The following is a 26,114-nucleotide window of genomic DNA, read 5'->3' as shown; positions in this document are numbered from 1 at the left end:
GTGGATAATGTCTTATATTCGTTTAGTTATATACATGGTAGGGGAAGAATCAGAATCATAATAGAGCTGGAGGTTTTCTAATCCAGCCCCTTGCTCAAACAGGAGATCCTATACCCGTGATGGTGAACCTAGGGCACGTATGCCCAAAGTGGCATGTGGAGCTATGTCGCCTGGCACATGCGGTGTTGGCCATTTCTCTTCCAGGTTTTTGTTGCGTAAGTGCATGCAACAATCAGCTGGTCTTTGTGCATACAGCAGTGCCGGAAACCGGAAGAGCTGTTCTGTAAGCATGTGTGCTGGCCAGCTGATCAACGCATGCGCAGCAGTAACCAGAAGACTTGCTGGAAATGAAGTAATTTTTTTGGCGCGCACGTGCTCCCTGGGCAACTCCTCTTCCTGGTCGCAGCCCAGATCAGCGCAAAGTGCTCCCTTTTCGGCACTCGGTGCCGAAACGGTTCTCCATCACTGTCCTATACCATTTCAGACAAGTGACTGCCCAGTCTCTTCTTAAAAACCTCCAGTGATGAAACACCCACAATTTCTGAAGGCAAGCTGTTCCACTGGTTAGTTGTCCTGACTGTTAGGAAGTGTCTCCTCAATTCCAAGTTGCTTCTCTCCTTGGTTAGTTTCCATCTATTATTTCTTGTCCTAAGCTTTGGAAAATAAATTGACCCCCTCCTTTTTGTGGCAGCCTCTCAAATACTGGAATACTGCTATCATGTCCCCCCCAGTCCTTCTTTTCTAGCCAAACCGAAATCCTGCAACCGTTCTTCATACGTTTTAGTCTCCAGGCCTTTCATCGTCTTAGTTGTTCTTCTTTGCACTTTTTCCAAGGTCTCAACATCTTTTTTGTAATGTGGTGACCAAAACTGGATGGATGCAGTATTTTAGGTGTGGTCTTACTAAGGCTTTATAAAGCAGTACTAATACTTCACGTGATTTTGATTCTATGGCTCTGCTTATACAACTCAAGGATTGTATTAGCTTTTTTGGCCTACTGTCATACATATCCTTATACTGTATGTATTGTTCTTTTTTCCTTTTTCAGTACAGGTAGCAGTGACCCCTACTGTATTGTGAAAATTGACAATGAAACAATAATTAGGTAAGCCAAGAAAGCTTTTTTTTCTTCCTTCCCTCATAGAACAAAAAAGACCACAGTCAGAACTTACCAGAATGGTATATAAAGTCTTAAGCCCTCAAAGCTGGGATACATATGTTATATTACAACTAGTCCTCAATTTATGACCACAATTGGGACCGGAAATTCATCACTAAGCAGTGTGGTTGTTAAGTGAGTCACACTTGATTTTATGATCTTTTTGCTGCCATTGTTAAGCGAAACATATGGTCATTAAGCAAATCCAGGTTTCCCCATTGACTTTCCTTGTCAGAAGACCGTGGGAAAGTTACAAATGGCGATCATGTGATCCGATTGTCATAAAATACATGTTAGTTGCCAAGCACCAAATTTTGATCACATGACCAGGAATCCTGTGGCAGTCTTAAGTGCAACTACCATTCAAACCACGTTTTTCATCACCATTGTAACTTTGAACTGTCACTAAATGAATGGGCGTACGTTGAGGATTATCCGTATGTCATGCCCACATGTACAAGGTATTATGTGACTTCCATTCAATCCCATATCCTGGAGGGGTGGAACTTTTCTCTATTTTCACACAGTGTGTACTTTGTGTTATGTTTTTCAGTCACGTAGCTCACTTGAAGAGCACGCGCTACCTGCCCACTTCCAGTTTCATCCTTACTGGGAATTCTCAGATGTAATTAGTCATAGATGAACATCTGGCTGCCAACATCTGATGATTCCCAATAAAGATGAATCATGCAATGTTTGCCTTCTGATGCTCTGTGGAACTGAATTAAAAACCCAGCCTAAGGAAGCACCTGTTGTTTCACTAGCCTGGTGAAACTTTATTTAGAAGGAAGTTTGAAATTATAGTCGCTATCACTTCTTAGAAGACGTTGGTCTGTGGCCACAGTTTTTTAGCCTGATTGTGGATCAGTAAAAAAACAAAAGTCAAACAGAGGTGAGCCAATCCCACGTAGCTGTATTAATTCTGCAACTGATATCTGAATGGCAAAATGATCTATCCTAGTACTACGAATTAACTTGAGGGAACAAATCCAACTCTTCCTTTTCTATCTGCTTAATCATTTGAGGTGGGCTATTCTATAACCTTCCTAACTTTTCTCTCCCCTGCCCTGAATTTGGAAAGTAAACTGACTATTTCAGGTTCATAGACTGTGGGTAACACCAACACTATAGGGTTTGCCGGTTTAAAATAAATTAATAAAATAAAATACAGTTTCTTCTCTAATAAATTAACTACAGAGGTGTTAAATAGATTCCTGGGGCTTTGTTTAAATTATTGTCAAAAGTACATTGTTGTAAAAAAAAAAAAGTATTCTTGGGGTTTTTTTTTAAACCCTCTTTGTTACATATATCACTTTGGGCAAAAAAATTGGACCTTTCATTGACTTCCTCCTTCCCTCAGGACAGCCACAGTGTGGAAAACTCTCTTTCCTTTTTGGGGTGAAGAATATGAAGTCCACTTGTCTCCCAGTTTCCGTTGTGTATCCTTCTACGTAATGGATGAAGATGCATTGAGGTATACTATTCTGTTGTGGCCCGCCAGTGGATCTGGCAGCAGATTCGGACAGTGAGGAGGTTGGGGAGGAACATGGGCCAGTCCTGGAGTCTGGGGAAGGCTCTGATGAGGGCTCTGCATAGGAGGCAGAGAGGGGGCCAGGGCCATAAGCCAGTTGTCAGCTGCCTTTGGAGTCAGACATGAGTGAGGCAGATGAACAACTGGAGCCTGTTCCCAGTGTGCGCATGCACAGAGTTGCCAGACAAAGGGAACAGCTAAAGAACAAGGGTCAACTTGGGAGTAAGGCCACAGGTGGACGATGAATGACCCCTCCCAGAAGGAATAAAAGAGGAGCGAAAGGGGAGGGGAGTTATCAGGAGACAATTAGTTCATTACTGCATAATTGCAGCGTCTGAAAGATATCGGCCTGGCCACCCTCCAAGCCTGAAAGGTCGGTAATTGTGAACTATCTTGAAAGACTGTGGGAGAAGAAAGACTTTGCTGGAGAGGAATTCACTGTAAATTAAATAAAAGGGTTTTTTGTCAGGATGAGGACTTGGCTTCGTGGTTTGGGGAAGCCTAGGTCAGGACATATTCCTCCTTTTAGAACGATCCCTTCTCCTTGTCCCCTGCCTTTAGTGAGAATGCCTCACCTCATGAAGCAGCAGTGGGACGACCTCTCCCTGCTGAGCCCATCTGCTGCACTGTGTATTTTACAAGAGAGTAAGAAAAGTATCTTTCACATTGGAGCTTGGCCCCTGGTGACTTCATGGAGGCATTCATATAGTACAAAGTCGTTTGAGATCTCCCTTCTCCTCCTCCTCCTCCTCCTGATTTCTTGCAGATTCTCTTATCCAGGTACTCAAGAGGTTCCACCCTTATTAGCTTTTCAAGATATCTGAAGGGAACAGGTGTGAGGTGCTCTTTTTCAGAATTCTTCATTCTAATCCTTGTGGCCTTCCTCCCTTTCAGGAGTAGGTATTTTGAGACCAGGGATCACTGTCCATCCTAATCTGGGCTTTAGAGGGTAGCATTCTCCCTCATTTTTTTCTAAAGAGGAGAAAACTGTATACAATACAATGCCAATCAAAGTGGGTGGATAATTGCATTATGCAATGTTTACCCACTAGGTGGCATTAGATTTTATTGGTTTGGGGATGGGTGACTGGATGAAGAAAAAGTGCTTTATGTAGGCTTTTTAAAGTAATATAATACAGGAGTTTCCTAGCATCTCCAGCACTTTAGAGTTATATGAGAAGAAGAAAGCAAATATATTGGCAGAGGCACAAATGATTAAAGGGTGGCAGCACAAGCAGAGTCTTGTGACATTTTGAAAGAGCTGGTTCTGAAAGTTCATAAAGATTATTGTACAGGGCATTGTGACTCTGTTGTGGGTTCTGGCTCCCATATAAAATATTATCAATATATTTATAGCTTTAGGCTCCCCTTCTTATAATGTTGAAGTGCTCAGGGGTGATTGGTAGTGATACTCCATTTACCTTGCCTTGTCTTGTTTGTCTTCCTTGTAACAGCCGGGATGACGTCATTGGGAAGGTGTGCATCCCCCAAAGTTTGTTGGCCGAGCATCCGAAAGGTGAGATTCCCTCTTGGCTGAGAAAGACATCTCTTCATTTGAATGAGTTAATGGATTGGATGCAGAAATGAATGCGATCATTTCTTCTCCCTTTTGAATCTACTATTAGAACTATTTTCTGTCCAGGTATCTCATTTCTAAAAGCCGAACGATCAATACTTCTGCTTGCAAAGGGGGCGCAATGGCTCAGTGGTTAAAGATGCTGAGCTTGTCAGCTGGAAAGCTGACAGCCCGGGTTTGAGACCCAAGTGACACACAACAGGGTGAGCTCCCATTACTTACCCCAGCTCCTAACAGTTTGAAAGCATGCGAATGCGAGTAGATAAATAAGTACCACTTTGATGGGAAGGTAACAACGTTCCGTGCATCTCGGTGTATAGTCATGATGGCCACATGACCATGGAAGCATCTTCAGATAATGATAGCTCCCTTAGTTAAGAAACAGAGATGCGCACTACCCCCTAGAGTCGGACACGACTGGACAGGGAAAACCTTTGCCTTTATCGTTTTGCTTGCAAGCTCCAAATCTAATTAATTTGCCCAGATAAAATGGCAGGCTAAAATGCTTGGAGGGACTCACCTCATCTCACTTCATCCGAGGGGGGTCATGGTTAAAGCTGGATGGAGAGATTGTAGCTCAGAAGAGGGGAGGAAGAGGGAGGAAGACCATTAGCTTTTAACAACACCCAGATTTAATGGATGAGTTCACAGTAACTTGCTGAACCCAAGTTAATCAAACAAAACATGGGTGTCACAGAACATCTTGTGCTCCATATTATACCTTCATTGCATCTTCTGGTTCACTCTTTGTGCTAAGCTAATGGTTGGGTTCTCACAATGCACTGAATACAAAATCCTATTTTAACTTCGTTGTGTGTGAACCTGGATTTGTGGTGTCCTCTCCTTCTTATTGTGTAGACTTTCCTTATTTTGTTTGGCCTTGCTTCAGGTTGCACTCTTCAACCATTGTGCATTGCACTTAAGGAATATGCACGAGCTTTGGCTGCAATTTTGGAGGGCAAACTATAAACTGGAGTTGGAGAACAGGTGATTCCCACAAAGCTTTATGTATGGCCCCCATGGCTCCTCTAGAACAAAGGGAAAGAAATTGAAGGAGTGGTCATTGTCACTCCATAGAATAAATAAAATCCATTTTTCAATACAAGTAGTCCTCAGCTTACAACAGTTCATTTAGTGACTGTTCGAAGTGACAATGGCACTGAAAATAGTGAGTTATGACCATGTTTCAAATTTACAAATTAACAGTCATGTTACTAATTTAACCAATGCAGTGATTCACTTAAGAAATGTGGCAAGAAAAGTCGTAACATGGGACAAATTCACTTAGCAAATTTTTCAGTTAACTGCATAAATTTTGGGCTCAATTGTGGTCATTGTTGAGGACTACCTGTATTAAACATTTAAGTTATCTTTAATCAGGGTGTCTCTTGTCCTCAACCCTCTTAAGTTTGTGTACCTGTTTTTCCCGCCCAAGTCTCCAATGGCTGAGAATGACCCTATTTTAATTTAAAAGAGTTGTACAAATTGAGAAGGCTCTGTTGAGGCTGGGCCAACAATCCATCTTAAAAGTATAACTCAGCCTCAATAGGAGTTAACCTCTTTGTTTTCCAACCTTGACCACTTTAAGATGTGTGGACTTCAACTCCCAAAATTCTGCAACCAGCAAGGGAAGCAAAGCTGGCTGGGGAATTCTGGGAGTTGAAGTCTACACATCTTTAAATGGCCCAGGTTTCTATAGTCTTGCTGTCTTCACTATGTCAGTGCTGATTTAGACGCTACATAACATAAGCTCCTGTAGCTTTTCTTCTCAGTCAAAGCTGATCAAGAATCTTTAGTAAGGTAAAGGTAAAGGTTCCCTTAGTCGTTCCTGACTCTAGAGGGCAGTGCTCATCTCCGTTTCAAAGCCGAAGAGCCAGCGCTGTCCAAAGACGGCTCCGTGGTCATGTGGCCAACATGACTAAATGCCAAAGGCGCACGGAACGCTGTTACCTTCCCACCGAAGTGGTCCCTATTTTTCTACTTGCATTTTTTATGTGCTTTCTAACTGCTAGGTTGGCAGAAACTGGGACAAGTAACGGGGGCTCACCCTGTTACGCGGCACTAGGGATTCGAACTGCTGAACTGCCGACCTTTCGATTGACAAGCTCAGCGTCTTAGCCACTGAGCCACTGCGTCCCTCTTTAGAGATTCTAAAGAATCTTTAGAGCTACAAATATTCTTGATTGCCATAACTTCTCGGTTGTTGATAATCTGTCGTTCTCTGGATCAGAGCACTCTGGACCATAGCAGAGAAGGGAAGACCTTTTTTTAGCAGGATTCTCTCTTTCTTTGCACAGAATATTTATTTTATTTTATTTTGGTTCTTTTCTAACTTCCATTCTAGACAGAGGACGTGAGATGCTTACTTAAAAATCTGGGGGGGGGATCTATTGGAAGCAAACTGACTCATCCTTGAGATGGGGGCAGGGAGAAATTTTCTCTCTGCAGTTGCTGGGGCTGAATTTGAAAGCTCTTTTAAGGGTAAAAAAGGAGCACAGAAATTCTTGTCTTCCAGTTCTATTGGGAAAAAAATTACAAAGCAGGTTGACCAGCTTGTGATCAATATGTGCTCTAACCACGCAGTGAATTTTGTCAGCTCAGGTGTTTGTTTGTTTTTTAAAGTGTGCCTTTGTGTCTTAACATTTGGTGACTCCCTGCACCAGTCTTTGTTGAGTTTTTTGCAACATTTTTTGGAAGAGGCTTGCTGTTACCTTCTTCCTAGAGCTGAGAGAGAGGGACTGGCCCAAAATCACCCTGCTGGCTTCATGCCAAAGATAGGCTAGGATTCACAGGCTCCTGGTTTTAGGTGGGTTATGTTGCCTATTTAGAATAGAATAGAATAGAATAGAATAGAATAGAATAGAATAGAATAGAATAGAATAGAATAGAATAGAATAGAATAGAATAGAATAGAATAGAATAACAGACTTAGAAGGGACCTTTGAGGTCTTCTAGTCCAACCCCCTGCTTAGGCAGGAAACCTTACACCACTTCAGACAAACAGTTATCTAATCTCTTCTTAAAAACTTCCAGTGTTGGAGCATTCACAACTTCTGGAGGCAAGTCGTTCCACTAATTTAATTGTTCTAACTGTCAGGAAATTTCTCCTTAGTTCTAGGTTGCTTCTCTCCTTGATTAATTTCCACCCATTGCTTCTTGTCCTGCCCTCAGGTGCTTAATCTCCCTTTCCAAGAAAAGAGAGTAAGCATTCTTCCTTTTGTAACCCCAACTTCCATCTAGTTTAGGTGGGATTAGAATGGGGAAGAACTGAGGACACACTGTGTTCGAACAACACCATTAAGTCAGTTTAAAAGGGACCCGACAGACTATATGCTTGTCTCCTATAAACTTTAGCTAGGTGTGTGTGCGCGTGTATGTATGTGTGTGCATGGTTTAATGTGTTTTGCAAACCCTCCTTGTGTTTTGTTTTTAGTTTATGGTTCACTTTATCATTCAGAAAATGAGTCACTTCAGTAACCAGGCAAAGCCCATTGGGAGAACGCAGCTGTTGGTTTTGGGTTTTTCGCTAATAAACGAGCCACAAGGCGAGATGCAATACAGCGTATCCGGCTGCTGTACAACGTCACTGGCTGCTAACAGGAGGAGGTTCACAGTGCTGAACAAGATTCAGTTTCATTAAGACTGGATACAGATGTTTTAAATAAAGAATCAACCATTTTAATCTCCTAAACCACGGATGTCAAACTCAAGATCTGGGGGCCGGCTCCGGCTCACAGGGTGCTTAGATCTGGCCCTCAGGGCTGCCCTGGAAACAGCAAAGGACTGGCTCGCGGTGCCTCTGCCAGCGAAAATAGGCTCTGAGCTTTGTTTTCAATTGCCACAGCTTCTTGCAACCCTCTGCCAGGGAAAATGAAGCTTGGGAGGGCCGCAGACAAAAGGTTGCAGGAAGTTGTGGCAGCCAAAAACGGAGCTCAGGAGCCCATTTTTGCTGGCAGAGCACTCGGGCCACCACAAGCGCCCCTGACACGAGTGACATCGAGCTGGCCACACCCACCCTGGCCATGCCCAGTCTGCCTCCCCCTAAGGTCAAACACAACTGTGATGTGGCCCTCAATAAAATCAAGTTTGACACCCCTGTCCTAAGCAGAGTGGAAAAGGACCTCTGTGCTCGGGTAATGAAACATCTGCAAGAAAACAAGCAAGCTCAGAGAGCACCAAGGACCCTCAGTTCAACCCTGAGCTACAAATATTCTCCTTTATTAATCCTTTCAACCCCGAAGCGCCTTGGTAGGCGCTTACAACACAAATGTACCATAGTAGTAGTAGTATGTTGTGGTCCGCCAGCAGCCTGTGGACCTGGCAGTGGAGTCAGATAGTGAGGAGACTGGGGAGAACAATGGGCCAGTTCTGGAGTCAGGGGAAGGCCCGGACGAGGGCTCTGCATCAGAGGCAGAGATGGGGCCAGGGCCATCTGTGAGCGATGCGCGGACTCCGGAACCTCCAGAGACAGACAGCAGAGAGGCAGAGGAACAGGAGGAGCCTGTTCCTAGTGCACACATGCGAAGAGCTGTCAGAAGGCAAGAGCAGCTGAAGCAAAAAGGACGACTCGGGAGTAAGGCCAGAAGATGATTGGCCACTTCCATAAGGCTTAAAAGAGCAGCAACGAGCCGTTGGGTTCTTTGTAGAAAAGCAACGTTGATTCCAGTGCTTCTTGTCAGCGACTCTTGAACTTTGTGGGGGTTTTGCCAAGAAAAGCCTTTGGCAGGTTGCCAAAGACATCAAAGGTTGTGATAAGGCCATAGGACTGATTATGAAGAATTTGTTTTGGACTAAGTTGAGAATGAATTAATTCTCAACTGTTTTAATAAAATAAGTTTGTTCAGGACTGAATTGTGTTTGGTAATCACTACGTGAGCCTCAGTCACAACATAGTAGTAGTAGTAGTAGTAGTAGTAGTAATAGTAATGCCAATGTTTATTCTGTTGGGTCAATCCAACTTTTGTGGTTATATGCCATAGTGGATTAGGCTACCATTTTGTGCAAACGTATGCTGGCTTATTCGTTAACTCAAATTTAATCAACACACAACGACTTTGTGCAATGCGTGTAAACCAGACGATAAGCAGAGAACTTTCCTGGAGGAAGTTTCTATTTCAGCCCATCCTACCTGTCTGATTGCAGGGGGATATATAACCGTGGCAGAGAGTAAATGAATGCTGCCTTGAACTGTAGAAGGAAAGACAGCACCAAACTTTAACCAATAGAGGATAATCATGAGGTGGGAGTGAAATGTCAAGAAAGTGTTTGATGATCTTCTTGAAGTCTCACCTTGCACCATCCCTGCAAGGTAGACTCTGCTGCTGTTCTCATCGTACACCTTTGGTTTTCTCCCCCTCCCTCCTTCTCTGCATGCTCCTGTTCTTAGGCTACAGTGGTTGGTTGAACCTCATGGAAATCGACCCCGATGAGGAAGTGCAAGGAGAAATCCACCTGCAGATCGAGATCATTGGCAACAGTGCTGCAAGGAAGTTGCGCTGTGTTGTGTTTGATGCCAGGTAAGTCTGGGGGCCAAGGAAAGAACAGAGGGACTTGCAAGGAGGCAGCACTGAGAATGTTTAACTCCTTGGAGAAAGCAGAGGAAGGAAGGAAGAGAAGACGAGGTCTAAACTCCAAGTAATTCCTGTGCTCATGGCCAATTGCTGATTGAACTGTTATGTTTTCCTCCTTTTTAAAACCATTTAAGTCTACATAGCAAGCGGTTATGGCAAAGTGGTTAGTAGTTGTGCAGAAGACCACTAGAAAACCCTAGAGGCAGTGGTGGTATTCAGTCAGTTCTATCTGGTTCTGGCAAACCAGTAGCAGAGACTGTGGGTGGCTCTGCCCACCCGCCTAGACGTAATCATGTCCCATTTATCCACGTTTTTGACACTCTGCACATGCGCACGTGCTCACATTTGTGAACTGGTAGCGAAGGTAAGTGAATACCACCCCTGCCTAGAGGTGGAGGCCAAAATAGATTTTTTTTAAAATTCTGGAAGAAGGCCAAGACAACCTCTATAGCAAGGGTGAAATCCAGCAGGTTCTGACAGGTTCTGGAGAACTGGTAGCGGAAATTTTGAGCTGTTCGGAGAACCGGTAGAGGAAATTTTGAGTAGTTCAGAGAACCAGCAAATACCACATCTGGCTGGCCCCGGAGTGGGGTGGGAATGGAGATTTTGCAATATCCTTCCCCCAGGAATGGGGAGGGAATGGAGATTTTGCAGCATCCTTCCCCTGCCACCCTCACCAAGCCACACCATGCCCATCAAGCCACACCCACAGAACTGGTAGTAAAAAAAAATTGGATTTCACCACTGCCCTACAGTACATACGTTGTTTAAACCAGGTAAGGTTGAAAAGAAAAGGGAAACCCAAAGAGAAAATGGAACATTCTCTATCCTAAAAATAATAATCTTAAAATAAACTCTAGCATTCTTGAAAATTGCAAAATTAGGGAGATATTTCAGCTTGGTCCTATTACTGAGGCCTTTGAGTGTTCTTTCTTTTAGTTTCCATTTTCCCCTCCCCTTCCTTCATAATGGGGGATGTACAAAATCAAACCTAACCCTGTTTAGCATTAGCAAGATTACCACGTCATTTTCCTTCATGTCATGTCCTGGAATACAAAACAGAGGGTTGTTTACACTTTCTAGACTTATTTTACAGGGGTTCTGCTGCCAGAATTTCTTAATCTTAGAAGTCACTGCGACTTCCACTTGTCCTGTTGTTTTCAGGTCTTAAGCTTCCGACTAGCTTTAGAGACTCAGCCAAACCTTTCCTGTCTGGGAACATTCTGAGCTGGTGTAGCTCTCTTTTTCTAATTTAATTTAATTTAATTTAATTTATCGCATTTCTATGCCACCCAACTCCCAAGGGACTCTGGGCGGCTAACCTCAATAAAAGGAGATTGATAGTAACGAACTGTGCCTAGCAACCTAAAATCAAAGGAATGACCAATAAACCAGCAATTTATCTATCTCAACCTCAACAACTTGAAGATGTGTGGACTTCAACTCCCAGAATGTCCCCAACCAGCATTCTGGGAATTGAAGTCCACACATCTTAATGTCATTGAAGTTTGAGAAACTTCAGGCTAGGCAAGGGGTGTCAAACTTGCAGCCCGCAGGCCGGATGTGTCACGCACTGGCCACTCCTACGCCCAGTTTAGTGAAGAGGAAAAAGTCGTGATGCATCATGTGATGACACCGTGACGATGCGAGTTTGATACTAGGCCAATGTCTCCCAGTCTGCTGTCTTTTAGCTAGATTGCTTTCCATCGTTGCAGGTTTTTAAGAAAAGATTGGCTAGCCATTGGACTGGAATGGGATAGGGTCTCCTGGTTGAACAAGAGTTGGATTAGAATATTAATAATAATAATAACAACAACAACAACAAATTACCCATTGTCATTGGGGCACTTGTACCATGTCCAAGAATTTTATAAGATACATCAACAAATTGCAGCTTCCTGCAATAACACCAGTGGAACTGCAAAAAACTGCGCTACTTGGAACATCATACATCTTAAGAAGGTACTTGGTTGAGACCTAGGACACTGGCAGCAACCTGTATCAACCATTAGCACAGTCAGTGGTATTTGTGATACATTTTTGAATGTTCAGTTGACTGAGTTTCATGTTTAATGAATAAAGTAAATAATAACTTCATTGTCATTGTACGTATATACACAGTATACCCATACAACGAAATTAATTTAACTACCAAAGACCAGGACCAACACCCATAACAATCCCCAAACACACCCCCACTCACCACAAATTCCCCGCCCCTAAACCACCCAAACATCCACACAACAGACCAAGTAATGCTGTCCAACAGCTCACTGATGTTGGCCCTTTAGTTCATTGTTGCTCTGGGATAAAAACTATTCACAAAACGTGTGGTCCAAGTTTTAATTGTTCTGTATCTTCTGCCAGAAGGCAACAGTCCAAAAAGATTGTAAGCAGGATGGGAAGAGAATGTTATGCAACTTCCTCAAACAGCAAGATTCGAAGATGTCGTCCAGGGCTGGTAGCTGGAGCCCGATGATATTCTGGGCAGTTTTAATGATTCTCTGTAGAGCTTTTTTGTCCGCTACAGAGCTGCTCCCATACCATGCAAGAATGCCGTATGTCAGGACACTCTCAATGGTGCTGCAAGAGTAGGACAGAAGTAGATTCTGAGATAGATTTATCTTCCTGAGCATTCTCAGGAAGTACAGACTTCCAAGGTCCCATCCACCTCTGTTATTCTGTTTTGTTAAATTCTCTAATGGGCATTGCTGAGAATTTGGAGAATCGGTCCATATATCTGGAACATATCCTGGGGTTCTGAGTGTTTTGTGACAGGCTTCTGCCATAACCAAAGAAATATAATTTAAAGCCAGGCTACCATAACAAAGCAGACGGTTTTAATAGGGTAAAATTGGAGCAAAGATTGAAAAAGATGTGTTTTACTGGGGGGTGGGGGTGGGGAATGCATATTTTTTAATACTTTCTGCAAGCAAAGGATCTGGCAACATGAATCAGAACTGTGAACTTTTCCATTTCCTTTCTTTTCTTGTGCCTTGGAATCCATCAGGTCACTGCTGGATACAAGCATCCTATATTTTTTCATTAAAATAAAACCCCAGTTTGTAATTGAAGGAAACTACTTTGAAATTACAAGCCATCTCTGTGAGTAGTGATTTTCTGTTTTGAACATTACAGAGAGGATCACCAGGAAGGGGTGAGGGAGAAAAGAAGAAAGCGAGGGAGGGCAGCCTCCTTACAGGATGCATTTTATCATTAATTTTAAAGGCCTTTTGATAGGAATGACAAAAGGGGCTCTGGGGGAACCATATGGGAGCTGAAGGTTTTGTGCCGTTATTGAGGATTTTACCATTGTTCATTCGTGTTCCAATTCTTCTGAATCACACGAATCTCAGAATTCCTCTTTGTTTATTGTCCAAGCAACACAGTTCTCCAAGACTCCCCGGTGGATCTTCCTGTTTAATAGACCTATGTAATTAGAGTTAGAAAAAAAAAACCATCTTGCAATTAAAAGATGGGCTAGGAAAGATAAAACCAAATGGCGTGTGCCTGAACAGTTGCAAACTTTCAAGGATTGAAAGCGAAGGGACGCAGTGGCTCAGTGGCTAAGACTCTGAGCTTGTCGATCAAAAGGTCGGCAGTTCAGCAGTTCGAATCCCTAGTGCCCTGTAACAGGGTGAGCTCCCGTTACTTGACCCAGCTTCTGCCAATCCAGCAGTTTGAAAGCACGTAAAAAATGCAAGTAGAAAAATAGGGACCACCTTTGGTGGGAAGGTAACAGCGCTCCGTGCACCTTTGGCGTTTAGTTATGCCGGTCACATGACCACGAAGACGTCTTTGGACAGCGCTGGCTCTTCGGCTTAGAAACTGAGATGAGCTCCGCCCCCTAGAGTTGGGAACGACTAGCACATATATGCGAGGGGAACCTTTACCGTTACCTTTTTAAGGGTTGAGAGCTAGAGGGGCATCCTGGAAATCATAAGGAAGTCAAGAAAATGCTATTTTGTACAGCAAACAAAATAAAACAGTTCAGAGGACTAAAGTATTGATTCCCAAAGGAGACAGATTTTTACTTATCTGCATGGAGTTATGAGTATAAGAATTCTCTAAAAGACTGACTTGCCCTTAGATTTCCTGTATCCTTCAGGAGTGGCTATGCTTTCTTCGCAGTATACAAGAGTCTGCAGGTGGAAGAGCACCAATTTGATCTTAATCAGAATAGAGCTATAAAGGACCTTGGAGGTCTTCTAGTCCAACCCCCTGCTCAAGCCCTATATCTGTGATGATGAACTTATGGTACACGTTCCAGAGGTGGCACGCAAAGCAGTCTCTATGGGCATGCACGCTGTCACCAGCTGCTCTTCTGGTTTCCAGCGTGCACATGCACACCAGTCAGCTGGTCTTCGCGGGCGCCGGAGCACCAGAAAACAGCCTGAAAACGGCCCGAAAAATGGCCAAAAAACAGGCTGTTTTCAGGCTGTTTTTCGGGCTGTTTTCAGGCTGTTTTGGGCCGAAAAACAGCCCCAAAATGGCTTGAAAAACAGCCTGAAAAATGGCCCAAAAAAACAGCCCAGAAAACGGCCTAAAAATGGCTCAAAAAACAGCCAAAATCGGCCAAAAAACAGGCATGTGCACCCCAGCCAGTTGGTCTTTGGGTTTCCGATGCTCCAGTGTGCACATGTGCATGCACATACGTGCGCGTTCCAGTTTGGGAACTCAGTGCCGGAAATGTTACCATCACTGCCCTATATCAATTTAAATAGGTAGCTGACCAGCGTTTTCTTAAAAACCTCCAGTGATGAAGCACCTACAACTTCTGAAGGCAAGCTGTTCCACTGGTTAATTATCCTCACTGTTAGGAAGTTTCTTCTTAATTCCAGGTTGCTTCGCTCCTTGGTTAGTTTCCATCCATTGTTTCTTGCCTTGCCTTCTGGAGCTTTGGAAAATAAGTTAACCCCCTCCTCTTCGCGGTAGCCTTTCAAATACTGGAATACTGCTATCGTGTCCCCCCCCAGTCTTTCTTTTCTCTAGACTAGCCAAACCCAAATCCTGCAACCGTTCTTCATATGTTTTAGTCTCCAGGCCTTTAATCATCTTAGTTGCTCTTCTCTGTACTCTTTCCAACGTCTCAACATCTTTTTTGTAATGTGGTGACTAAAAGTGGATGCAGTTTTCCAGGCGTGGTCTTACTTAGGATTTATAAAACGGTACTAATATTTGGGTACTGCAGGGTTGAGAGCACTAATTTGCTGCAGTATTTAAGGCATCAGATTAGAAGCCAGGAGACTGGGAGTTCTAGTCCTGCTGCTTTAGGCACAAAGCCAGCTTTTTCTCAGCCCTAGGAATGTGGCCATGGGAAACCACTTCTGAAAAACCTTGCCAAGAAAATTGCAGGACACTTGTCCAGGCAGTGTCCTAGAACTGAACACAATTCCCAGCTTGTATTCAAAGGTATGCCAAATGTATAGGTGTTGTGGCCCGTCAGCAGCCTGTGCAGTTAGTAGCTGATTCCGACAGCAAGGAGGCTGGTGTGGTGCTGCGCCAGCAGCCTGTGCAGCTGGCACTCAAGTCAGACAATGAGGAGGCTGGAGAAGATGTGGTGCCAGAGGCGGAAATTCAGCCACAGCCTTCAGAACCTCCAGAAGCTCCCATAAGTGAAGAGGACAAAGAGGAGGAGCCTCTTCTCGATGCACGAGTGCGCAGAGCTGTTAAAAGGCAGGAGTGGCTCCTCAGGAGGAGGTCTCCTCGAGAGTAAGGCTTGGGTCTAATTGGCTACTCCCTTAGCCTATTTAAGGAAAGACGACGACTGATGCAATTTGCAGGAAACAACTTCGTTCATATTCCTTCGCGTCTTGATTCCAGAAACGTTTGATTCGGCTCTTGTTTCTCTCTTGCCAGTTTTCCTGCAAATTGCTTCTGGGCATTCTGCCAACTACAGTAAGATTACGGTTATCTGAAATACTGTAACTTAGAATTATTATTCTTTGGATTCTTGTCGGCTGTTAATGAAGTTAAATTAATAGCCCTTGTTCAGAAAAGACTGATTTAAACTGTACTTGTGTTCGAATAACTACTAAGAAAGCTGATGTCTTTAATTAGTAAACTAAGGTTTGTATGGGCTTTGTGCGTGCTGCATTCTTTGGGGTTCATAGCTGGGGCAGAACAATAGGGTAAACTAGTTTTTTGGAAGTTGAACGTATCTTGGTTTTTTTTCTTATGTTCTATAACCTTCCTTCTCTTTCTTTCAAGGGATTTAGCTCGGAAAGACCGGAATGGAGCTTCTGATCCTTTTGTCAGAGTCCGCTATAATAGCAAAATTCAGGAGACTTCGGTGAGTTGAGAGGAGAAGAAGATGGGACTATACCAATTTTTGAAATTGTAGTTGATTATTTCTACCTATCCAACTTTGCTTTACAATTTATTAATGGCCCATATTACTACAGGCGGTGCTTGACTTACGACCACAATTGGGACCAGAATTTCTGTTGCTAAACAAGGCAATTGTTAAGTGAGTCGCACCTAAGTTTATGATCTTTTACCCCACAGATTTATTTCATTAGATTCATGACTGACAGTTGGAAAGGTTTAAGGCAACTCAGATTAAAAATTCAGTAAAAACAAAGTGCAAAAGGTTTTTTTAAAAGCCCAACACTTCAGTAAAATACATAAAGTTTCAAATTTCATAATTCCCAATCTGGCTTTAACAAACAGGAAAAATTTGGCTTGCTGAACTAGGAAAAAAACCCATATATAATATACAGAACCCTTGGCCAGCCATAACCACACACACACACACACAGACACACACACACACACACACACACACACACACTAGATAATAAATAGGTAGATAGGTAGGTAGATAGAGAGATAGATAGATAAAGATAGAGAGATGATAGACAGATATAGAGATAGATAGATAGATAGATAGATAGATAGATAGATAGATAGATAGATATAGAGATAAATGATAGGTAGGTAGATAGATTGGTAGATCGATAGACAGACGTGTGTGTGTGTGTGTGTGTGACTGGCCAAGGGTTTTATCTGCCTAGCTCAGGGCTGTCAAACTCGCAGGCCGCGGGCCAGATGCATCGCGCCGGCCATGCCCACACCCGGTTTAGCGAAGGGGGGGAAAAGTCCCGATATGTCACATGACACTGCCATGATGACGTGAGTTTGATACCCCTGACCTAGCTGGATCATTAAAAAAGAGTTTCTATTATAGTTTCCATTACTACAAATAGCCCTCGACTTAACAATCACAAATGGGACTAACATTTCTATTGTACTTAAGTCGTTGTAGTCATAAGTTGAGTCAGACATAATTTTATGACAATTTTTATACTGATTGTTAAGCAAATCCAACTTTTGTAATGGCCAGGTTTTGCTAGAAAACTGCAAAAAAGAGTTGTGAATCGTAATCATGTTACCACAGGATGCTGCAACCCGTTGTAAATAAATACGAGCCAGCTGTCAAAAACTCGAATTGCGATCATGTGACCGCAGGGGTGGGGTGATGGTCATAAGTACAGGCCACAGTCACTTTTTCCAAGACATTCATAACTTTGAACCATCATTAAATAAATGGTCATAAATCAAGGACTACCTGTAGATGACAGTGTTGAGTGGACTGAAATAGGGAAATGTGTTGCGTGCATTCAATGCTGTAATTTTCCGTAGCTGTCAGTCTCCAAAGATTCATTTAACCATAACCCTCCACCCATCTTCCTCAACCAATGGAATTCTTTATCATGTTACTGGCGCATATGGGAGTTGTAATCTGGCATCAATGGAGTATCTCCCATCTTGTTGTGGCCTGTCAGCGACCTGTGCGGATTGTAGCTGGTTCTGACAGTGAGGAGGCTGGTGTGGTGTTGCGCCAGCAGCCTGTGCTGCTGGCACTTGAGTCAGACAATGAGGAGGCTGGAGAAGATGTGGTGCCAGAGGCAGGGATTCAGCCAGGGCCTTCAGAACCTCCAGAAGCTCCCATAAGTGAAGAGGACGAAGAGGAGGAGCCTCTTCTCAATGCATGGGCGCGCAGAGCAGCCAAAAGACAGGAGTGGCTCCTCAGGAGGAGGTCTCCTCAAGAGTAAGGCTTGGGGCTAATTGGCCATTCCCTTAGCCTATTTAAGGAGGAATGCTGACTGAAGCAAGTTGTAGGGAACAACTTTAGTTCACTCTCCTTTGCGTCTGGATTCTCTGCAAAATTGCTTCTGGGCTTTCTGCCAACCTTAGTAAGATTGTGATTACTTTATCTTTGGTTTCTTGTAGGCTGTTAAGAAAATTTATTAACAGCCTTTGTTTGGAAGAGACTGAGTTATTTTAGTAAATTTAAGTTTGGTACAGACTTTGTGTGCTGTGTTCTTTGGGGTCCGTAGCTGGGGCAGAACACATCTTAGGCAGGCTGCCATATTTCCTTTTAGGATTTCCCTGATACTGTTTTGGCCCGCCAGTGGCCTGCGCGGATTGTTGCTGATCCCGACGACGAGGAAGCTGGTGTAGTGCTGTGCCAGCAACCTGTGCAGCCGGCGCTCTAGTCGGACAGCAAGGAGGCTGAAGAAGAGGTGGTGCCAGAGGCAGGGATTCAGTCAGGGCCTTCAGAACCTCCAGAAGCTCTTTTAAGTGAAGAGGAGGAAGAGGAGGAGCCTCTTCTCAATGCACGGGCACGCAGAGCTGCCAAAAGGCAAGAGTGGTTCCTCAGAGGAGGTCTCCTCGAGAGTAAGGCTTGGGGCTAATTGGCCACTCCCTTAGCCTATTTAAGAAAGTACACAGCTAGTAACAAGCTGCAGGAAACAACTTTAGTTTGCTAACCATCGTGTTGGGATGTCTCTGCAAACCTTGTTTCTGGGCTTTCTGCCAACTCCAGTAAGACACTGAATATCTTATCTATGGAATTCTGGCAGGCTGTTAAGAATGCTTTATTAACAGCCGGCATTTGCTAAAACTGCATTTTTGAGTAAACTAAGTTTTGTTCGGAGTTTGCGTGTGCTGTGTTCTTTGGGATCCGTAGCTGGGGCAGAACAGATACAGGTAGTCTTTGACTTACAAGTTTAGTGACTGTTCAGTGTTACAACAACATGAAAAAAAGGGCTGTGTTATGCTATGACCATTTTTCACGCTTATGACCCTTGCAGCATCCCCGTGGTCATGTGATCAAAATTCAGGTGCTTGGCCACTGACTCATCTTTATGACAGTTGTAGGGTCCTGGGGTCATGTGATCCCTTTTTGTGACCTTCTGACTAGCAAAGTCAATGGGGGAAGCCAGATTTACTTCATAACTAACTAACTGAACAATTGCAGTGATTCACTTAACAACCGTGGCAAGAACGATCATAAAAAATGGGGCAAAACTCACCCAATTGCCTTGCTTAACAACAGAAACGTTGAGCTCAATTGTGGGCGTAAGTTGAGGACTACCTGTACAATGGAATTGTCTTCCTATTTCTTTCTTCAGGTGATCAAAAAATCTTGCTACCCCAGATGGAACGAGACCTTTGAGTTTGACCTGGATGAGTCAGCCGCAGAAAAGCTGTGCATTGTTGAAGTCTGGGATTGGGATCTTGTCAGCAGGAATGATTTTTTGGGGAAGGTGAGTTGAAAAAGAAGGACACGCTGAAGGCAGGTTGGAACATGTGAGGAGCAAGGAGGCGGCTCTGTTGAAAGGCTGTCCTGTTTGGGCTATATTTAGAAACTCTAACTTGAGAACCGAGGGGGGGAGGGGCGGGGAATAACCTGAAGTAGCTGCTTGCAAATTCTTGTGACTAAGACATGGGATACGAAGGCCTGAAAATTAAACATGGCTGCAGTTGAAATCAGCAAGGACTTGGGTGCTAGTACTGCCTCGAATATAGTAGGGTTCTCAATCACGCCGATGTTTGTTTCTTTGTTTTTTCACTGTTTCTTCCTTCTTTTTTTCTTAGTACTGTAGGAAGGAACCCCCCCCCCCCGATTAAAATATTCTTTATTCTTAATATTAAAAAGAGGACAGAATATTATATTTCCCCAAAGGAGAAGCATGGAGAAGCAAGGCAAAAAGCAGGCTCATAGCCTCAAGCAGAAGTCTCAAGCAGGGGTGAAATCCAGCAGGTTCTGACAGGTTCTGGAGAACTGGTAGCGGAAATTTTGAGCAGTTCGGAGAACCGGCAAATACCACCTCTAGCTGGCCCCAGAGTAGGGAGAGAATGGGGATTTTGCAGTATCCTTCCCCTGCCACGCCCACCAAGCCACCCCCACAGAACCGGTAGTAAAAAAATTTGGATTTCACCACTGGTCTCAAGTCTTTAGAGATCTTTTGTATCCATTAAGAAAGACTGGGCCAATCTATTCACAAACAAAACACCTTCAGCCACAAGTTTCCACAGAAACCTGGAGTTGATGGGATTAAGAATTTGCATCCCCCCACCCAAATTCCAAGAACAGGACCTGACCTTTTAGACATGATAATAGGATTTACCCACCACCATTAGACTAGCAAAAGGAGAGGCACGGTGGCCTAGAGGTGGAGCTCTCGCCTCACAATCAGGAGGCTGTGAATTCGATCCTAGGTAGAGGCAGATATTTCTCTCTCTGGGCACACTGAGAATATATCTGCTGAACAAAACTCCGCATTGATGATGGGAAGGGCATCCGGCCATTAAAACACACTGCTAGCTCTATTCAGTTGCCAAAACTCTACCCTGCAAGGGATTATGGGGTCATTAAATAAAGATGATGATGATGATTAGACTAGCAAAAGACACAGAGCATACTACATTGCACAACCCCTTGGAGCATCTCAAACCCAAAACCCCAGAACCCTATAAAGATCCATCCACTCACTTAGACATTTTGTCAGCCACCCCAGAAACATGCTGCTGTCTCTGAAGTTTCTGGCAACAAAATAAACCGTCTTTCCTTGCATTCAGCCTCTGTTTCATTTCCAGTGCCTTTCTCCCGGCTTGGAATGAGACCGGATTTTTCTTCCTACAGTATACACTAAAAAGAAAGGAAGAATAGCTGCTGTTTGATAATAATACTGGGACCTATCTATCTAAAAGCGTTGGTAGAGACCCATTGTACAAAGCCATGACTTGCTTTAGCCTGGGTTATTTATTACGCTTTATCTTAACCAGTTTTCCCGAAAAAAATAGGAAAACAAATACAAAAAAATGGGAAGGAAGTACATGAGAAGTTGCAAAACACAAATAAAATCAGAAAACGTGGACATTATCTTGTTTTGCCACATATCAATCAACTGTCAAAGAGATATCTAAATCTACCCAAAGGGGTAATGTAAAATCAAAAATAACAATTCTCTAACGTTAGAGGAGATCATAACAGCTGTGTCACCGAAAGACGTACCAAGTTTATTAGTAGAGAAAAACGCCTTTTCAAAAGCATCTCTCTTGAATCCAATCCTTCGTAACAAGAACAGTACTACGTTTTCATTAACTTTTCATTTATGTGTTCAATAAATGGTTGGGCTTGCCACAATACCCAAGCCCAAACCAATAAGCCACATGGTGCAATGTGTGAATGGATGCTTATTTTTTTTAACGTTTTGGCAATGCCTGGGAAAATGTGGCTGCGTAATGAATGATGAGTCACTGCACCACAAAGCAGAGATTGCCTTCCTTTGTTGCTAGATCACTGCAGAGTCATCTTTACCGCTTTTTTATTAGATGTATTTGCGCCCGTCTTGGTTCTATGCAGCTCTTATCGTTATGCATGGTAGGGAGTGAACTGGGGCCAGACCCCCTGCCCCTGCCCTCCCCACATGCTCTTAAGAGGCTCCCTGGCCATTTGACTCATTGAGGAAGGATGGTACCCTGTGAGGTGGCTGGGCCACCCACCTGCACCTTTTAGGAAGGCACCTTGGTGGAGATGTTATACGATGAGGGGGATCTGCCAGGAAAGGGGGTTTGTGAGAGAGATGGGTGTGGTGAAGAGGCAGTGGATCCTCTTCACCACACTGGGCATTGGATGCAAATCAATGACAAAACAAATGTATTGATTGATTGATTTATACAGATACCAATCTCATAATATGTAATTTTGGGTGGCTTTCAAGGATAAAACACAAGCAATAAACACAAGCAATAAGCATTAATAATAAATTCAAACAACAGTTGTTTTTATGTGTAGGAAGGTAGCACCCACCCCTCTCCTAGGAAAGTGAGATATTTTAGGAAATATTAAAAGGGCATTAAATATTAAACTATGGAAAATAAATTATAAATTGACAATGTCTGTATCCTATAAAGAAAATCTCTATAAAATGTTTTATAGGTGGCACTTGCCACCAGCCAGATTGGCAAGAATGTTCCCCGGCACGCCATCAACATGTTGGAAATGCAACCACCACAAAGGCACCTATTACCATATGTGGTGGACCTGCCCAATGGCGAAACAATATTGGCAAAGGATCAAAATACAAATAGAGGAAATAACACACCAAAAGATAGAACTAAGACCAGAAAGCTTCCTACTAGGCATACTAAATGGACACTACGAAAAAGAAACAACATATTTAATTATACATATGATAACAGCAGCACGAATACTATACGCGCAACACTGGAAGAGTAGTGATATACCAACACCAGATAAAGTAATCAATAAAATTATGGAATGTGCGGAATTAGATAGACTCACAAAGGAATTACAAAATAGGGAAGAACATGACTTTTACTTAGTATGGGAAAGTGGTATAGTTGGTTGAAAGATAGGAAAGAGATGAAGCAATAGGAAGTAAACAAAATGACCAAATATAGTATGATGTAAACAAAGAACAGACATAGGTCAACAAAGATCAATAGTAATAATAATAATAATAATAATTTTATTTCTATACCGCCCTTCTCCCGAAGGACTCAGGGCGGTGTACAGCCTAATTAAAAACAGAATAAACATCAATTTAAAATAATTTAAAAATATTAAATAAATTTGGCTTAATTTAAAACCCCAAAAATTTAAAACATCCAATTTAAAATTATATTGCTAACCCAGCCTGGCGGAACAATAGGGTCTTGAGTGCGCAGCGAAATACCCGGAGGTCAGAAATCTTACGAATTTCCGGGGGCAGTTCATTCCACAGGGCTGGGGCTCCCACAGAGAAGGCCCTCCCCCTGGGTGTCGCCAGCCGACATGACTTGGCCGATGGCACCCTGAGGAGACCCTCTCTGTGGGAGCGAACTGGCCTGTGGGAGGCTATTGGTGGCAGAAGACGGTCTCGAAGGTACCCGTAGATAGACAAAAGGGAATGACCAAATAAGGAAGAGTCAAAATACAAAGAGAAATGTATATTACAGTTGCGACAAACTGGACATGTATTGAAATAGGTGTTTATATGTTTTTATGTTTTGTACGTTTCATTGTTCTGTTTAGTTTGTACTTATAAATAAAAATTGAAATAATAATAATAATAATAATAATAATAATAATAATAATAATAATAATGGAAATATTAAAAGGGCAGAATATTTCCCCTAATAGTGAGGCAGAAACTCAGTCCCTCCCCCCCACCTTTGTCAATGGGCCATTAAGGCCTGGACCAGTCTATTCTATATAACAAAGATCTACCTCCTTCAGGCAGAGCCATAGTAGAAATTGCCCAAAGCCCTTTCATTACATCATCACCCAGCAAGTCAACCAAGCCTGGGACACAGACAACCTACAAAGTTACCCCTGCATAGCCCCATGGGAATTTGACAACCAATCAGAATACAAGCTCAAATTCAAACCCCAACAGAGGGTATAAATCTCTCTCATACACACATCCATGTGCCTTTTTAGCCCAGGATCTCAAACCATGTGGTCCTGTCCACCGTTAAACCATCTTTCCAAGCAGTCTCCATGTTTCCAGTGTCTTTCTCCCCATTTGGAACTGAACCCAGATGGACATTTCTTCCAACATATGGATACATGCATGTGCTTTATATTGGGTCAAGATGGTGATGATGATAATCATGATGATTTTAAAAAAGAAAAAAACTCCCAACAAAATCAGTTTGATTTAATAGGTACACATTTTTCTTACAAAGTTAAAGAAATGGCTTGATGTTCAGTCTCCCAGGATACCTTTCCAGCTGCCCAGACCTCTTAGGTTTAGGTTTTAGGTTTTATTTGATTTGTATACCGCCCTACTCCCGAAGGACTCAGGGCGGTGAACAGCCAACAATAAAATACATAAATATACAAAATTTAAAAACCCGATAAAATCAAATTAAACTTTTTGGCCCAGACAAATTAAAATACCCCAATAATTTAAAAACAGATTAAAATTTACATATTTTAAAAAGGGAAGAGATCTTACAATTGGGATTTCCTGATCTACCTGAATTACTAGACCTGATTTTTGGTTAAGTTCTCAAATAAATTGACTATGTGCTGCCATCTGGAGGAATTCTAGGAGTTGTCCACTCATCTTGAATTTGCCAAGTTTGAAAAACTCTGCCTCAAAATAGCAGTAGCACTAGCACTTAGACTTATATACCGCTTCATAGTGCTTTTATAGCCCTCTCTAAGCAGTTTACAGAGTCAGCATATTGCCCCCAACAATCTGGGTCCTCATTTTACCCACCTCGGAAGGATGGAAGGCTGAGTCAACCTTGAGCCTGGTGAAATTTGAACTGCCGAACTGCAGCTAGCAGTCAGCTGAAGTAGCCTGCAGTGCGGCACTCTAACCACTGCGCCACCTTGGCTAATTTTCGAGCAATATTGGCCAGAGGTGGGTTTCAGCAGATTCTGACCAGTTCTGGAGAACCGGTAGCAGAAATTTTGAGTAGTTCAAAGAACCGTTAATAAAAATCCTGGCCCCGCCCCCATCTATTCTCTGCCTCCCAAATCCCAGCTGATCGGGAGGAAATGGAGCCTTGATAGTACAGTGGTTTAGTGCACCCTGTTATTAACACAGCTGCCTGCAATTTCTGCTGGTTCGAATCTCTCCAACGCTCAAGGTTGACTCAGCCTTCCATCCTTTCTAAGGTAGGTGAAATGAGGACCCAGTTTGTGGGGGCAATAAGCTGACTTTGTATAAAATATACAAAAGAATGAAGGCTATTGCTTAACGCATTGTAAGCCGCCCTGAGTCTCCGGAGAAGGGCGGCATATAAATCAAATTTAAAAAAAAAAAAAAAATGGGGATTTTGCAGTAACCTTCCCCTGGAGTGGGGTGGGAATGGAGATTTTACAGTATCCTTCCCCTGCCACGCCCACCAAGCCATGCCACACCCACCAAGCCACACCCACAGAACTGGTAGGAAAAAATTTTTGAAACCCACTACTGATATTGGCTAATATTAAAGCCATATGAATAGAAAAACAATGAATATTTTTTTTTAAAAAAACCAACCAACGCATTTTTATGAGACTCTTAAAGGACAGTTGGTGGCAGTGATTTGGAGTAGGAACAATCTTTTATATAAGCTGTTTTCTGCTTTTTCCTCCTCTCCTTTCAGGGATCTTGTGCATGGGACAATTGATAATAAAGTGTTAATTTGCTAGGACTCTATACCAGGGGTGAAATGCTCCCGGTTCAGACCAGATCACCCGATCCGGTAGCGATGGCAGCGGGTGGTTCGGAGAACCGGTAGCAAAAATCTCTGCCCCCTCCCCACCATGCCCAGCTGAGCTGCATGATCATCAGAGGCTTTTTTTTTTTAAGTTTTAAAAGCATTTTTTCTACAACTTTTTCCGCCGAAAAAATGCTTTTAAAAGTAAAAAAAAAGCCTCTGATGATCGCGCGGCTCAGCTGGGATCGTCAGAGCCTTTTCAAAGCATTTTTTTAATCACCTCGTCTGCTGAAGAGGTTGCAGGAAAAAATGCTTTGAAAAGTCTCTCTGACGATCCCAGCTGAGTTGCTTAATCGTCAGATAGGCTTTTTAAAAAATATCTGACGATCAAGCAACTCAGCTGGGATCATCAGAAAGGCTTTTTAAAAAATGCTTTGAAAAGCCTCTCTGATGATCAGGCAACTCAGCTGGGATCATCAGAGAGACTTTTAAAGCATTTTTTTTTTGCAACCTCTTCAGAGGAAGAGGTGGTTTAAAAAATGCTTTGAAAAGTCTCTCTGACGATCCCAGCTGAGTTGCCTGATCATCAGAGAGGCTTTTCAAAGCATTTTTTTGCATTTGCAGAAAAAATGCTTTGAAAAGTTTAAAAAAAAAAAAAAGTTGGCCACGCCCACCCAGTCACATTACCCCCACCACCACCAAGCCAGGCCCACAGAACCAGTAGTAACAAATTTTACATTTCACCCCTGCTCTATACTAACCCCGCTTTGAAAAATAGGGTGTACCTCTTTGCCTTCATGGCATCTCTTCTGCCACTCAGCT

The 26,114-nt window shown here is 43.0% G+C and overlaps 1 protein-coding gene across 2 annotated transcripts in view; it reads left to right on the top strand.

Annotated features, from left to right (window-relative positions):
- LOC117667478 (ras GTPase-activating protein 4-like) overlaps positions 1-26,114 on the top strand; it is an 82,949-nt gene that overhangs the window by 36,702 nt on the left and 20,133 nt on the right. For both annotated transcript variants that reach the window (XM_034420854.3, XM_034420853.3), the window contains exons 2-7: positions 1,049-1,105; positions 2,520-2,633; positions 4,145-4,206; positions 9,653-9,782; positions 16,047-16,128; positions 19,256-19,390. In XM_034420854.3, coding sequence (XP_034276745.1) covers positions 1,049-1,105; positions 2,520-2,633; positions 4,145-4,206; positions 9,653-9,782; positions 16,047-16,128; positions 19,256-19,390 — 580 coding nt within the window. The remainder of the gene's footprint in view (positions 1-1,048; positions 1,106-2,519; positions 2,634-4,144; positions 4,207-9,652; positions 9,783-16,046; positions 16,129-19,255; positions 19,391-26,114) is intronic.

The sequence above is a fragment of the Pantherophis guttatus genome, chromosome 1 (assembly GCF_059756535.1).
Source record: "Pantherophis guttatus breed Tessera chromosome 1, ASM5975653v1, whole genome shotgun sequence".
Taxonomy (NCBI): Eukaryota; Metazoa; Chordata; class Lepidosauria; order Squamata; family Colubridae; genus Pantherophis; species Pantherophis guttatus.
This window is presented reverse-complemented; position numbering and strand designations above follow the sequence as displayed.